Source organism: Chionomys nivalis, chromosome 22 (genome assembly GCF_950005125.1).
Source record: "Chionomys nivalis chromosome 22, mChiNiv1.1, whole genome shotgun sequence".
Lineage (NCBI taxonomy): Eukaryota > Metazoa > Chordata > Mammalia > Rodentia > Cricetidae > Chionomys > Chionomys nivalis.
Window position 1 is genome coordinate 40,948,931 of NC_080107.1, and position 15,759 is coordinate 40,964,689.

Consider the following 15,759-nt stretch of genomic DNA (forward strand, 5'->3'; position numbering starts at 1 on the left):
GTTTATATGAGCTCATCTTCTGGCCTCCGTGGGCACCAGGCACACATGTAGTGCACATTCAGACACTCAGGCAAAACATTACTTATGTCTTTAAAAATTTAAGCTATAGGATATAATATTTTCCTGATAGTTTCAATCTCAGTTTGGCCTAAGACCTCCTTGATGTTTCTTTGTTTTCTTTGAAATGGACGTGTTTGGCCCGTATCATTGTATCTTAGAAAAACAAAACTTTCTGCCTTGAGTCTCAGAGGAAAGTTTGATTGGATCTTTTAGCAATTCTAGAAACTTTGAGCTTCTTGGAGATGGGCTAAGTGGATTTTTGCTCTGAGGTAAGACCTCAGAGTCCAGGGCAGAATGGTATGGTTTTGATATTAAAAGGTTTCAAGGGCTGGAGAGATGGCTCAGTGGTTAAGAGCATTGCCTGCTCTTCCAAAGGTCCTGAGTTCAATTCCCAGCAACCACATGGTGGCTCATAACCATCTGTAAAGAGGTCTGGCGCCCTCTTCTGGCCTTCAGGCATACACACAGACAGAATATTGTATACATAATAAATTAATTAAAAAAAAAAAAAGGTTTCAAAAGCTCCTGTGTTGAAGGCTTGATCCCAAATGGTGACAGCATCTGAGGTGACCAGATGCTAATTCTAGGAATGAGTTAATCCATTGATGGGTTTCTAGCCAAATAGTCTAGGGGAACCTGATAGGAGGACACAGTATGTCTTTGCAGGGTACATTTTATCCCTGGGTCCTTATCTCTGTCTCTGCTTCACGTTCACTACGTGGTGTGCAGGTTGTCTCCACCACACCCTTGCACCACGCATGCAGGGTGTCTCCACCACACCCTCGCACCATGCATGCAGGTTGTCTCCGCCATGCCCTCGCACCACGTGTGCAGGGTGTCTCTGCCACACCCTCGCACCACGTGTGCAGGGTGTCTCTGCAATGCCCTTGCACCATGATGCTCTTGCCTTATAGCAGAAACAATAGATGACCGTGGACAGAGCCCTCTGAAACACAAGCCAAAGAAAATCCTCCTCTTCTAGATTCTTTTTTCCCCCAATATTTTGTCACAGTGTATACTAACATGCATCTCAGAGCAGAGTAGGGCAGTCGTGGGGGTAAGGTACACGGCGACTGGTGACGAACTTTGTTGCTTCCTCTGTAGTTAACTGTACTTCCCCCCCCCCAAAAAAAAAGTACTCCTTGAAAGAAAGTCACAGAAGGACAAGTCACTTGGGCTCCCATTTCTGAGGTACCCAGAGTCATCAAACCCATAGAGACAGGAAGTAGAAAGAGGCAGGTGCCAGGGGCTGGGAAGGGGATAGGCTGTTGGGGCTGGAATGAAGGATGGGTCATTCTAGAGAAGGATGGTGGTGATGACTACATAACAAGAAGCAGGCGCCTACAGTGAACAGAACACTTGTAAATGGTAAAGACGGGACTGGCGCGATGACTCAGCAGGTGAAGGTGCTTCCTGGGAAGGCCCACATCTTAAGTTCCATTCCCAGGATGGATGATAGAAGGAGAGCCCCTGACTCCTGCAAGCCATTCTTGACCTCCACAGCTGGGCTGTGGCAACGCTCCTACACACACACACATACACATGCAAATAAATAAATGTAATCAATTTTTTAAACAGTAACATGACTAATTTTATGTTCTGTACTTTACCACAGTTTTTGAAAACAAACCTACTGCCTTAGAAAAGAGATCCTTCTCTCCGCCTAAGTTTTTCGTTTTGTTTTGGTTTTTCAAGACAGGGTGCTGTTCCTTTGGAGACAAGGCCACACATGCGCAGAAAATACAGTCTCCAAGTGGACTACAAACCCCAAAATGCCCAGAGCCCTTTAAAAATGGGCGTTCCAACCCGCCCTCTCTCTCTTTTCTCGCGCTCTCCCCTCCTCTTTCCCTTTTGTCTCTTCACTCCCGTTCCTTGTACGTTACCCTCCCCCATTAAAGTTTACCCACGTGGGACCCCGCGTGTCTTGTCTCTCCTTCCCCAACCCCGCGCGTCTCGTGTCTCCCCCTCCCGAACAACACCCCCGCATAAAAAATAATAACATTGGTGCCGTCTGCTCGGGGACCTTCTCGCCCCGGGGCCCTCACCTGAGGCCTCGGCTCTGGGTTTTGGCGCCTCCTGGAGCTCGGGGCCTCCCCCGGGACAAGGTCAGAACCGGACGACCTGCGACCACTCCACGTGTTCCAGCCATCTCGACACGGCCCTCCCTCTCCAACCATCAGCGGCTAATTCGTGAGTTTACCTGGGCTGGCTAACCATCCCCTCTCACCTGGAGGAGGCCGGCCGAGCTCCCGGCTTCCTCTGGCGTGTCCTGGGTGTGGTTGCTAACCCCCCCTCTTCCCCCGACCTTCCGCCCTAGGCTAGACCTGTTTTTATCCGCGCCCAAAAGCCCGGGGCTTTTGGTTCTCTGTCCTCTGTTTCATTCCTTTTCTTTCTTCTTCTTCATCGTGACCGCCGCTACGGTGCGGCCCGCCGCTACGGTGCGGCCCGACCTTGGCTGAATTCGACTCAGCCAAGGTCCTACCACCCCCCCCTGTGAAATCGGACGCCTTTTCACAGGGCCTGGGTGTTCGTTTCGGCTGCAACGGGCAGCCTTCGGGCGTAACTGTCCCCTCCTAGCCTAGACCCCCGTCTCCCGTCGAAAACTAGGACTGGGTCAGCTAGCCCATAGCACGGTCCCCTGGGTACTCTGACGCCTGTGTCCAGAGCAACTGTGTTCGGGGCATCTTCGGGTGCCTTCTGCGGATATTTTCACGGTTCTAGCCATGGGCGCTAAGTCTTCAAAACCAATTCCCCCTTCCTCTCCTCTGGGACAGCTGTTGGAAGCCCTACAGCCCCACGCCTTAATTCCTTCTGTTAAATTATCTACACTCATCCGCCTTTGCTCTAAGAGGTGGCCGTCCTACGGCCTACAGGGGAACTTTAAATGGCCATCTTGCGGGTCTTTTGACCCCGATATTCTACGGGAACTAGCTAACTTTTGCCACCGTTCTGCTAAATGGAAAGAAATGATGTATATTATGGCATTCTTTTACATGGCTTTAAAAACAAATCCTTCTACTGTCTCTCAGTGCTCACCTGCTCACATGTTCTTAGCAATGCCGCCCCACCCGGAACCTCCTGCTCCTGCTATGGACCCTGCGGACGAACCTCCACCTCCCCGGCCTCGCGGGGCTACTCCTTCCCGTTCTGCCAGATCTAACGATGGTTCTTCCATTCCCCTTTCCTCCAAAGTTTCTTTTAGGCACAGAAAATCCTCCTCCAGGTCACCTAACCGTTCTCCGTCTAGTTCCCCAATAAGCTCCCGTTCTGGATCTACAGGGATTTCGCCCAGTTCCTCCGAGGCGGCTCCACTCCCGCCCGCCGCCTCGCTCACTCCCTGAGGACATCAGGTTCCTAAAGGCTACCACTGACTGCCTCCTGTAAGATCTGCCAAAAGTCAGATCCCAGGACCAAATATCGTAGCTTTCCTTTCCCTACTCACCAAGCCAGGGGCTCCCTTCCGGGAACTGACTGGCAGCTGGATTTTACTCATATGCCCACAGTTAAAAAAATTAAATATCTCCTGGTGTTGGTGGATACAATGTCTGGGTGGGTTGAAGCTTTCCCCACCTCTAACAAGAGAGCCCAGACAGTTTCTGATATCCTCCTCCGAGAAATTGTTCCGCGGTTCGGGCTCCCAACTTCTCTTCAGTCAGATAACGGCCCAGAGTTTACTTCCCAGATTTCTCAGAATCTGTCTAGGGCACTTGGAATCCCCTGGAATTTTCATATACCATACCACCCCCAGTCTTCAGGTAAGGTAGAACGGACTAACCGCTCTTTAAAGGATGCCCTCGTTAAGATGTCACAAGAACTACACCTCGACTGGGTAAGACTTTTGCCTCTAGCCCTTCTCAGGCTTCGGGCTCTCCCAAAGGGCCCTCTTTTCATTTCACCCTTTGAACTCATGTATGGGCGGCCAGTTTTAACCCCTGGCCTCCCATCGGGAACCTCTCCCCTTCCTGATCACCTGCTCACTCCCCTCCTTTTCCACCTACGTTCACTGCTGTGGGACTTCACGGATCACTCACTACCTCAACCATGTGCCAACGCATGCCCACCGCCGGTTAAAATAGGAGATAAGGTTTTATTCTCACCTCCAGGTCAACGTCCCTTACCCCTTTCCCCTAAATGGCAGGGTCCTCTCAGGGTAATTCTTCTAACTCCCACAGCTGCCAAGCTCGAGGGAATTCCTCACTGGATTCACCTGTCACATCTGAAACCGTTCATCCCTACAGCTCAGAACAATCCTCCTTACACGGTAACTCAGACGGGACCATGTTCCCTCAAGTTCCAAAGGACAACAGGTCCAACCCCCTCTACTCCAGCCTAAGGAAAACAACGGTCTCATTTTTCATTTTTTCCTCCTGTGCTAATACACCCCCCCTTTTTCTAAATTCCTAAATAACCATCCAGTTGTCTCTACAGGAATCATCATCAAACACAGAGCCAAGAGGTTCAGGTGATAAGCAAATGCTTAACCAAGTTCCTGACATAACAGGTTTGTCACTGACTGCAGCAGTGACCCCTAAAATGTTAAGGAATATATGATTAAAATCTATTTCTTTTAAGACATTTTCTTTAAGCTCCAAGACACCAGCCGGACCCACCTGGACAAAGCAGACACAAGCAGAACGGAATAAGTATCATTCAATCAACGGAATAAGTATCATTTACCTTTTTTATTCTTATTCTTAACCCCTGGCCTCCTGAAGCCCACCCCCTCCACCCCAAATCTCCCCTCTAACTTTTTTTCTTTCTACTAATGCAACTTTTGTTTTCCAGCATCCTAACGGTGACCCAGCCACTCAAGAGCCAGACAGATACAATCTCCAGGCAGATGCGATCTCCAGACAGATGCGATTTCTTCAATCAGCCACTTGATGCCAGCGGACAAAACATCGATATGACATCAGGACAACCGGACGCTCCCCGGACCCCTCGACGCCCAAAGTCAGCAGGAAGCAGTCATGAGAGACCGGGCTACGCCCCTATTCCCTACCCGTTAAGACCCTCAACCCCCCCCCTCAATTTTTTTTAATAAAACCAAAAGGGTGGAATGCTGTTCCTTTGGAGACAAGGCCACACATGCACAGAAAATACAGTCTCCAAGTGGACTACAAACCCCAAAATGCCCAGAGCCCTTTAAAAATGGGCGTTCCAACCCGCCCTCTCTCTCTTTTCTCGCGCTCTCCCCTCCTCTTTCCCTTTTGTCTCTTCACTCCCGTTCCTTGTACGTTACCCTCCCCCATTAAAGTTTACCCACGTGGGACCCCGCGTGTCTTGTCTCTCCTTCCCCAACCCCGCGCGTCTCGTGTCTCCCCCTCCCGAACAACACCCCCGCATAAAAAATAATAACACAGGGTTTCTCTGTGTAGTCATGGTTGTCCTGGAACTTACTATGAAGACCAGGCAGGCCTCGAACTCACAGAAATCTGCCTGCCACTGCTTCCCTAAGAAGCCCTAAGCAGCTGCCTGGCCTCCAGTGTCTCTGCCAGGAAGCTCTTGAGGTTTTTGTTTAACTGCTACCCGCCTTTCCCGTTCCAGAAAACACAACCTGTCTTGCTGTGGGTAGTAGGTGGGCTTTGCTGGTTGCACCTAATGGTGCCCAGGTCTGTTTAAACAGCCCCCAAGGCTGCGGAGACAAAACAAAGATCCCACTCCCAGGAAACTAGGTCCCTTCTTCATCTCCCACAGGCCCTCTGGGTCTCTGTCTTCCAAGGTTCCATCCCTCCCATACAACATGTAGCTCCCAGTTGTCTGTCTCGAGGGTTGTCTGTCCCATGTGCCTCGGTCACCACCATAGCCTGGTCTGAAACACTACCTTCCTGGAACCAGCCCTCCCCTTTTCCCACAGTCTGTGGTCCACACCCGCTGGGCAAAGCAGCCACTGACCTGGGCAAGCAGCCACCGGAAGGTCATTTGTAATCCTTGGGGTCTTCCTCTGGAGCCCTGTTGAGGAGGTCTTGTAGAGGCACGAGGCACTAGAGGGGACAGAGGTGCCCAGGGAGGCACAGCTAGCCTGCCACTGTGCCTGGGCCCGGATCTTGTCCCTCAACTGCTCCAGACGAGGGTTGCTCTTCCTGGGCTGACGCTGGGGCCCCAACACCAGGGGTGGCCTTTCTTTCCAGGGCCCATGGAAAAGTGCGCATGAATCATGCCCCCCTGAGGAGCCAGAGAGTCGGCCAGATGACACTGAGCTGTTCGCATCCCTGGTGTCCAAGCACGGAGACCACACGGGCAGGCTGCAGGTCTTCATATAGGGGCTTGGCTCCTTGATACAATCAGACCAGGCCACAGAGGGAGCTGCCCCAAGAGTCCCCAGCTTCTGGGAAAGCATAGGCCACCTCAGAAAGCTGTCCTTGGCTGCATGAGGATGGAACTCTTCTTCCCTTGGAGAGAGTGACAGCACAGCCAGTCAGAGAGGAAGATCTCAGGTAGAGTCCTGTGATCCCCAGAACCCCTTTCTCCTTATCTCTACCTCAAGCCTGAGGAAGACAGGAGGGACCGAAAAATGCCACCACCACGTGGACATGCCCTGACATTCTAACTCACTTTTAAGGTTGGTATCATGATAAGTTCAATTTATGGATGAATAAATTGAGGTTAGGAGGAGCCAGGCCAAGCCAAAGGCACAAGCAGGTTTTGGTCAGAGACCCACACACTGGACCTCAGCATCTTCCCACCTCCCACAAAGACGCCGCCCCTGGGGGAAGGTGACCACAGGACTAGTAACAGTGCTGATAGTTTTGTCACGTCCGCACAAACACTACCTGGGCTTGATGGTGGCTTTCCCATTGGCCATTCTCCCTGAGGCCTTGGGGGAGTAGAGACCTTCTTGCTGGCTGTCCCTGGGGCAGGTCTGCCAGGTTACCCTTCGGAAGGTGGGCAGCACACCCATGGCTGGTGTTGGCATTGCACCAAGGCAGGAGGGTATGGATGAGGAGCCACACCACCTGGGGGCCCAGGTCTAACGGTATAGTCACATGGTAGCCTGTAGGTCTACCACCCAGTGCCCATCATGGACTGGCTACTGCCTTGCTCTGGGTACTGTCCAGTATGGGTCCTCCGGCCCTCAGAACAGTCATTAGAGATGGGTAGGGACAATGAGTATTAGCCCTGGGTAGACAATGGCTGTGGGACTTCCTGATGGGCTGCTTCTCATGGGGTGGGAGAGAATTCCAGGTGACCCATGACAGCATAATAACCCCGTGTCACTGAGTGACGGCCTGGGCATCAACCCCTATGTGTGGCTCTAGCCAGCATCCGGCTGCCCCTGACATTCTGGGGAGCACACATTCAACAGAGACTTGTGAAAGTTAATATGGTGGGAAGGATTGGGTTCTGAGGTTGGTAAGCCCTGTGCTCAGCACAGTTCCACAAACAAAGGACTCAAAGCCCAGCTCTAAGCAGGATAACCTTGGACACCGGGACCACGCCCCACCCAGAGACCCTTTGTTGCCTCCTTCCTCCCTGTTGGCTGGGAAGGGAAGGTGCGGACAGAATCAGGACTCCCACTGGACTTGGGGCTTTTCTTCCCAAGAGTTCCCAGAGAACAGAAGACCACAGCATGAAAAATATCCAAGACTTGATGTTTCTGTTCCTTAACGGTGCAGGAGATGGTTTACAGGGCTTGCGTATGTTGGGTGAGCCTCTACCTCTGAGCTATACTCCATCCTTAAGACTGTTACTAATGGGGCTGATCTAGGGAAAGGGACACAAATCCCTGAAGCCAGCAATCCAAGGACTGACTGCCTAATTGTGAGCCGAGGCTACCTGTGTCCCACCAACTCCTAGGCTCTCCCTCATAGCCAGGACATTCTGGCACAGAAAAGATGGGACCCAGAGTTGAGTCCCAGGGCCCTGGACAGACCTGGTGCCAGCTTCTCCATCTACTGCTTTCCCAGGGCTGAGGGAGAAGAGGCGTTCTAGCTGGCTGTTTCTAGAAAGGTCTGCGGGTGTGATACCCTTAGTGAGGTGAGCAGCATTACCCATGACAGGGGTCTGACATTGCTTTGGGACAGAGGCAAGGGGATGTGGTGGGTGAGCCCTGCCACCTGGGGGCCCAGGTCTACTAGAACAGTCAAATATTCCTCTTGGCAGTAGTAACTACATGGTTCTGCCTTGACTGTTGGCCTAGAGTCATCCTGCCTGGGCTTATCTGCTTCCATCGGCAGACCTGGAGCAAACCCCATTCATGTGTTCCAGATGACATTTTTAAGAGACCAGTGGTCTCTATGAGCAAACTGCAGGGTGGCATCAGGTATTTTTAGATGTCTGGAAAACATGTAAACCTTCTAGGCTTTTTCAAACATGCTCCAAGAGGTGGCATGTACTTCTGACTAGAGAGCCAGCGAGGATTATGCCAGACTGGGGCATGCTAGCCCAAGCCAGGACATGAGGAAGCAAAATAACAGGGAATGACCACACCACCCTTGGGGTTCAGAGAACTCTGCTTTAGACTTCTCTGCTCCAGAGAGCCTTCCCAGAAGGGCCTCTGCAGCCTTGCTATCCTGTCCCTAACCTTGCTGCCTGTTAAGATTGGGGGGTGGGCAGCCCTGAAGTACTAGGGCTATCAAATCTCCAGGGGCTTGGAACTATTTTATGTAACAGCTTTTTGTTTTTGTTTTTGTCTTTTTGGTTTTTCAAGACAGGGTTTCGCTACAGTTTTTGGAGCCTGTCCTGGAACTAGCTCTTGTAGACAGGGCTGGCCTCAAACTCACAGAGATCTGCCTACCTCTGCATCCAGAGTGCTGGGATTAAAGGCCTGTGCTACCACCAACAAACCAGATTTATGTAACAGTTTTTTTTTACCAATATTGAAACATTACAAACTGAAGGGAAGCTCTCTAGACAGGAAGGCAAACAACTCAAAATAGATTCAGGAAGTCCCTGAAACATACCAGATTTACCAGGCCCCTTATGTCAGAGTAAGCAATAAAAGACTTCTCTCAGGGAAGTCAAACTTCAATGCACAGCTGCCTGGGAAAAGCAGGAACCAGCCAAGAAGCGTAGAAGAGTTTTAGACAAGAGTCACTTGGAAAGGACATTCCCCAGCCTGTTGCGCTGCCTCCAGACTGTGCAGTGTGCTCCAGGTTCCCAGACTGTGTGAGCTGTCAGCTATGCTGAGGAGAGCCTTGGTAATTTAGCTGTTTTTGAGTCATTTCTGCTCCTGTAAGTCACCCCTCACCCATATTCCTATAAGTAACCCCAGTAAAACTCCTTGTTTCCTCAAGCTGAACTTGGGTGAGATCCCTACTTTGGTTTGTCGTGGGCTCCCTATCAGGGGTGAGTGTTGCGTCTCCCCAGGAAAAGATCTGACACACAACACCCTTGAATCATGGTTACCTTTGGCACCAGGGAGCCCATGAGGTCCTGTTATGTTCTCCTAGAGGCAGAGGAACAGGGTGGTTCTGAGCTCAGGAGACAGTATTTTCTCTCTGGACTAGCATCCCTACTTCCCACCCACAGGAAGCTGCCTTGGGGCTGAGCTGTTTCCACTAACTGGGGTTCTTCTTGTCTGGAAGAAACCGCACCGTAAACACAGCGGATTAGCCGTAGCAAGTCCTTGACTGCTGCTTCCAACTAAGTTATTAAAGCAAAACCCTGGTGAGCAGAAAAATAAAACCCAGTGAACAAAAGCAGCAGCAGCCCCTGCAGGCTGGCTCCCACCCACTGTGTGGGAGCAGTGCCACCATGCTGTAGGCCAGGAGTGCCTATCCCTCTGTCTCCCATGCCACCCCACGGGTTTGGCACTCTGCCCTCCCTTGACTCCCTCAGCCTTGGCAAACAGCCCAATGGAGGCTGCCACCATGTCATTCTCAGTGACCAGGTTCACCCCCGAGGCCTCAGCTGCAGCTCCGAGGCCAAGGTCAAAGTCAGCGTGCCCTCGGCCGATATCCAGTCCATGGCAGGATAAAATCCATAGACGGCCCGTCCTGCCCCAGGACTGCTCCAGCAGCTGACCGGACAGAACTGTACTGTGTCTGCCATAGGGGATCTATGGGTAAGGCATTGTGGCCTCTGAGCAAACCATCGCCCAGGAAAAGAATGGCACACGCCCCTCCCCACCCAGGCCACGCCTGCTCTTAGTGTCAGCAGCATCCCAGCCAACCTGGAAACACATCGCAAGGCCTGGAGGTCTGAACCTCAGGACCCTGCTCTTGGGCTCCTGGTACTTCCCATTCCCTTTGTCCCCATGCTTGTGAAGTCTCAGAGGCCACATGTCCCCATCCTTCCTGCATCCTCCCTCAGCTCTCTGGGAGGGCGGTGCCCTGCCATCCTACTGACCACATCCCCTTCTGCTTCCCTCAAAGGGCAGGGCCCCCTTAGGGATGAGCACAACCCTGCTAGCCGCCAGACTGGCCAGGTCCTTTTACAGCAATCCCAGAGCCTCCTGTGAGGGGCTGTGCTAGCCACTGGGGAGTTTGATCTTGCATCATACTTTGACAGCCTTGTGAAGCTCACTGTAACAGAGGGACCAAGTCATATTTCAAAGGTCCTGGCTCGGCCATAGTCCAGAATACTAAATCCTCGCTACAGTCCACCCACCACACCCTTGCAGCCAGCAGCAGCAGCCACCTGTGGGTCCTCGGGACCATGCAGAACTTCACCTGAGGAGCAGCTACTTGTCAGGGAAGGGATAGGAACATCCAGCAGAATAGTCTTCTGTCCAGTGACCTCAAAGAAGTCATTCATAGCTCTCGGCCTAAGTATGCTCCTCAGAAGAGTGGGCCGAGCCTTAGGAGGGCTCCTGTGAGGTCAGAAGTGCACAGATTACAAGGTACTCACCTGGCTGGGCATAGGATAATAACTGAAAACATGCCAGGACCAGGAATGCTGGCCGGGACCCAGTTCGCTGTCCGGTTGGTACAGCTAAGCGTGACAGCTACTCAGCAGCATAGCCCAAGAGGCACCTCCCTCCCATCCGTCCCCAGCGACTGCGAAAAGTACACAAGCTTCAGCTCGCAGCATATGCTATGCTTAGGCTGCAGTCTGGGTGGGCAGGTGGCAGCGGGTGGGGAGGGGCTTTCTTCTGGAAACCTGCAATGACTCTAATTAGCCCCATTGTTTATTTCTCACCGCCTCCTCCCTGGAAGAGCAAAACCCAGCGCAGTCTGGGGGCAGCCAGTGAACCGTGAAGGGGAGCAGGGCACCACACCCACCACCCTGGGGGCCCCTAGGGCTTGACAGCGCACTCAGCAGCAACGTTGACTCAAGTCTGGCGTCCTCACGTTGGCATGGCACCCAACTGCTAACATGACCGCCTGGACTACAGCCGGATCAACACCTCTGGCTGCCATAGCCCTGCCTGGAACACACCAGAGTGCTGAAGGCAAGGAAAAGGAGTGGAGCCTCAGGCTTCTAACAAAAGCATCTTACTTTCCGCAGGCCAAAGCAGGTCACAGCTGGGAATAACAGGCAGATGGCAGGGGCACCCTGTGTATAAACACAATTCTCTTCCATGACACACAACATACACATAGCACACAGATGCACGCACGCACGCACGCGCGCACACACACACACACACACACGAGGGTTAGCTGGCTCCATTGCTGGGGATAGGATGGAAGTGTCTGACTTGGGTGCACTTCTAAATCCCGTGAGTCTGTCTTTCTAGCCCCCCAGCCTGTTCCAACACCGACTGCTCTCCAGGGAAGTCAGCTGCCGCCTCAGTCTGATCTGAGCCCCAGGAGACAAAGGCCACACAGAGGAGGCAGCTGCAAGGGTGGAAAGGAGCCAGAACAATAGCGATGATTTGGGAAGGATGCTGCCGTTTAAACAGGCAGGAGGAGGCGCCGAAAGAATGGAGATGAAGCAGATAAGGGGAGTGGACACCTGGCTGTCCTCTCCTCAGAGGAGGTGGCTGGCAGGAGATGCAGGCACAGATGCCAGGAATGCTCCTCCAGCCCCCACCCCTAGAGCCCAGCTCCCGCAAAGACCCTCTGCTTAGCAACCGTGACACAGCAGCCCCGCTAAAGCTCTGGAGACGCTATCCCTGCCCGGCCAAGGAGAGAGATGACTGGGGACCCATGTGGACAAGAGTGAAGAAGGCAACAAGAAGAAACCCCAACCCAGCACCAGCACAAGCCTGCTCCACAGGAAGCACAGGCCTGCCGGCCCCTCCAGTACTGGTACCCGTCCTCTGCCCCACCTTCATAGCCCACAGCAGTAGCCCCTGCTGACCAGGCCCCTGGTAGTCCTCAGTGGTTACTGTTGACGACAGTTCTCAGCAGCCACCACTGGGGCACTCAGACTTATTTCAGCATGTCACCAGGCTCTGGCTCCTCGCTTTTAGCCGTGATCCACTTTCCATACCACTTCCTGGAATGGCAGCCCTCAGAGCTCTGCTCCTAGCGGCTTGACTATGCCAGGTCCTGGCCAGGGAGCATACTATGAAAGAAGCCTGTGGGCGACCCTCCCTGAAAGGGTCAGAACAGGGGTCTGGGAGGCACAGCTCTGGGTTTCCATCCAGTGCTCCCTTAGCCTTCAACACACAGAACCCCGCCCTCTGGGGGGCATTCCAGCAGGACTTTCAGCCAAGAGCCCTCCAATTGACATGACAATGGGGGGGGTCCCCAACAGTGGGGCCTGAGCCCAGTGAAGAGCAAACCTGCAGAATGGAGGGGCAAGAATACTTCAGGCTGAGGAAGCTGAGAAACCGAAGTCTCCTCCTGCCCACCTCTGTCATATACCACCCTTTCCCGGACCCTCCCCTAGAAACCTGGGAAAGACTGGACATGGATCTGCTAGGATCCCCTGCCAGGTACTCACTCACTGGAAGCCAAGCCAGGAAGGGCCAAGAGTCTTGGAGCCCAGGGCTGAGTCAGGGAGGGAGGCAGACCAGTACACCAGTTGCCAGAGAAACCCTGACTCCTCCCCCTAAATCCCTGTTCAGCACCTGGGAGACTCAGTGTCCGGGAGGGGCCTTATCTGTGCTGCTGCCCCATGCGGGATTGTGGGTGGTGTGCGGGTGGGGCTTTACACCTGGGCCTCTCAACCCCATTAGTCACTAAGGAGAGATAAAGGAAAGGGTTGTACACACCCCACTGCTCCCCACCCCAAGGCTGTGGTGATGTATCTTCAGCCTGGTCCAGGGTTCCCCCCGGGTTCTGATGTTGACTCAGCTCCTGGTTCCTGTATGCTCCCCGCTGCAGACACCCTCAATCCCTGCCTCCTCCGGCAGCAGCAGCCTGGAGACCTGCAGGACTCCAGATTGCTAACCCACAGCTTCTGAACTGTGGGTTCAGGCAGACTGGACACAACCAGGCCTGGAGAGCAGCCCGGGAACCTTTCAGGAGGGTAGACAGACCCACGTGGTCCAAAGTCCCAAGACTCCCGGGTCTGAAAATACCAAACTCAAAGCCTGCAAAGCCACTTTTGTAGCTGGAATGGGCATCTCTCGGAGCAGTGATAGGAGGATGTTGGGGCGACAAGCTGCTGGACTCAGGCTCCGCCTACACACTGCTACTTTGACTCTGCACGTGCTGGATCTTTGGAGTAAAAAACTTACATTTTTCCCAAGGCCGTGACGCTTGAACTTTCAGCTGTGGGAGCTATTAGCCCGACTTCCGTTCCCTGCTCCTAGGACTCCAGGTCTGATGAAGCTCCTCTCCAGCTGCAACTCCCAATGATGCCAGTAGGTGGTGCTGAAGGACGCAGAGCACTCCTGCCACCCACAGTCCCATTTGCAAAAAGAGACCCTCTCACCCAAAAAGTATTCCAGGGGAAAAAAAAAAAATCTTTTCTCAAAAAAAAAAAAATAAATAAATAAAAAAAATTCCTCTGGGTGTCCAAAAAAAATACGGTTTAGGACAAAGACTGGGAGATGGCTTTGCCCCTGGAATACACAGGGCACTCCTTGTTCCCTAGAAGGAGCATGGCCGGGAAGTGGGTAGAGACTCAGTGCTGACCAGGCATAGCCCCGCCATCTGCAGCAAGACCACACTCTAGGTTGCTCTCACGGGGCACTAGTCAGGCAATCCTGAAAACGTGTCTTCTGTAGCCCATAGTTCTAGAGTTCTGGGGACATGCCAACGATCACCCTAGTCTATCTAAGACCTGGCCCCAACATCTGAGGTTTGTTCCTGCGTGTGGACAGGCCTCAGGTGTGTGCTGGTCCCTGGAGATGAGGTGACCCTGAAGGGTCACTAGACGGCCCCAGCAAGGCAAACATGGCTCTGGCAGGCCTTGCTCTTGTGAAAAACCGTTAGATTACGCTCCTAAAGCTAGCCCCCAAGCTCTGGCCCTTTATTTGGTCATTTCCCCATCCTGAGGCTGACTACCAAGCTCCAGCTACCAAAGTATTGAGTCCAGCAACAAGAGTCCCCTTTGGCTACCCTAATTAACATGCCCAATTAAAATTAAACACCTCATCCTAGCACGGGGTCCCCCCTTTTACAGATATAAACCACCATTTCCCTATGGCCTGCATCTGTCTCCTCTTTGCCCTACCCACACCCACCCCTAGAACAAATAACCCTTCCCTTCTCCCTTGTTCCTTTTCCCTTCTCCCTGTCTCCTGTCTTTGTCTCTTATTCCCTGCCTTTTGTCCCTCTGGGGCAAACTAATCTCCTTTGTGTTGAGAACTTGGTCTTGTGTCCTGAGCCAATACCGATCCTTTCAGACTTTTTGATGTCAGAAAAGCAAAACATCCTCTGACCCAAACGCTAAACAAACCTTATGCTGGCTAGTGTTTTTATGTCATCTTGACACAAGCTACAGTCATCTGCGAGGAGAAACCCTCAACTGAGGAAATACCTCCCTAAGATATGGCTGTAGGCAAGCCTGCAGGACATATTTAAAAATTAATAATTGATGCTGGGCAGTGATGGCACCTGCCTTTAATCCCAGCACTCAGGAGGCAGAGGCAGGCAAATCTCTGGGTTTGAGAGCAGCCTGGTCTTCAGAGCGAGCTCTAGAATGGCCAGGGCTACCCAAAGAAATTCTGCCTGGAAAAAAAAAACAACAAATAAATAAGACGAATGAATGAATGAATGATTGTTGTGCGAGGGATCAGCTCATATGTGGGCAGTGTCACCCCTGGACAAGTGGTCCTGGGTTTAAAAGAAAGCAAAATGAGCAAGTTATGAGGAGCAAGCCAGTAAGCAGCATCCGTCCATGGCCTCAGCATCAGTTCCTGCCTCCAGGTTCCTACCCACTTTGAGTTCCTGCCTTGGCTTCCCATAATGGACTGTGATTCAGAATATGTGAGTCAAGTAAACCTTTCTCTCCCTAACTTGTTTTTGGTCATGGTGCTTCATCATAGCCATAGAAACCCTAACTAAGACAGAGGCCAATCTGTGAGGACCCAAAATATTCCTGAGGGAGATCCTGGGTCATCCCCAGCAGCAGCAACTCTCTCAGCATGGGCGAAGTCCCCAAGTCAGCAAAACAAGATGGAGGCACCTCTCAGGGTGGCCTGGGTTCTCTGGGGCTCATCTTCAGCAGTCCCGACTCAGCCTCCTGTCTCACTTCCAGAAGGTAATGGTCTTTATACCATGTTGTGTGACAAAACTTCCTGGGGAGCCGGGCGGTGGTGGCGCACTCCTTTAATCCCAGGCTGATGCTGTCACACTGCTCAGGTTGACAAGGCTCCAAGGCATCCTCCAAGCTATGCTGTGTGGCTGTGTGCGTGGCCCATCTGGCACACTGCTCTCAAGACACGGCCCTGCAAGAAGCTGGGCTCCATAAAGC

The 15,759-nt window shown here is 52.5% G+C and overlaps 1 protein-coding gene across 1 annotated transcript in view; it reads right to left on the bottom strand.

The window, feature by feature from the left end:
• Ccdc187 (coiled-coil domain containing 187) overlaps positions 1-6,961 on the bottom strand; it is a 53,070-nt gene extending 46,109 nt beyond the window's left edge. Inside the window, 2 exon segments of the mRNA XM_057754618.1 lie at positions 5,956-6,452; positions 6,834-6,961. Of these exon segments, the coding sequence (XP_057610601.1) occupies positions 5,956-6,452; positions 6,834-6,961 (625 nt within the window).
• Positions 6,962-15,759: the final 8,798 nt, after the last annotated feature.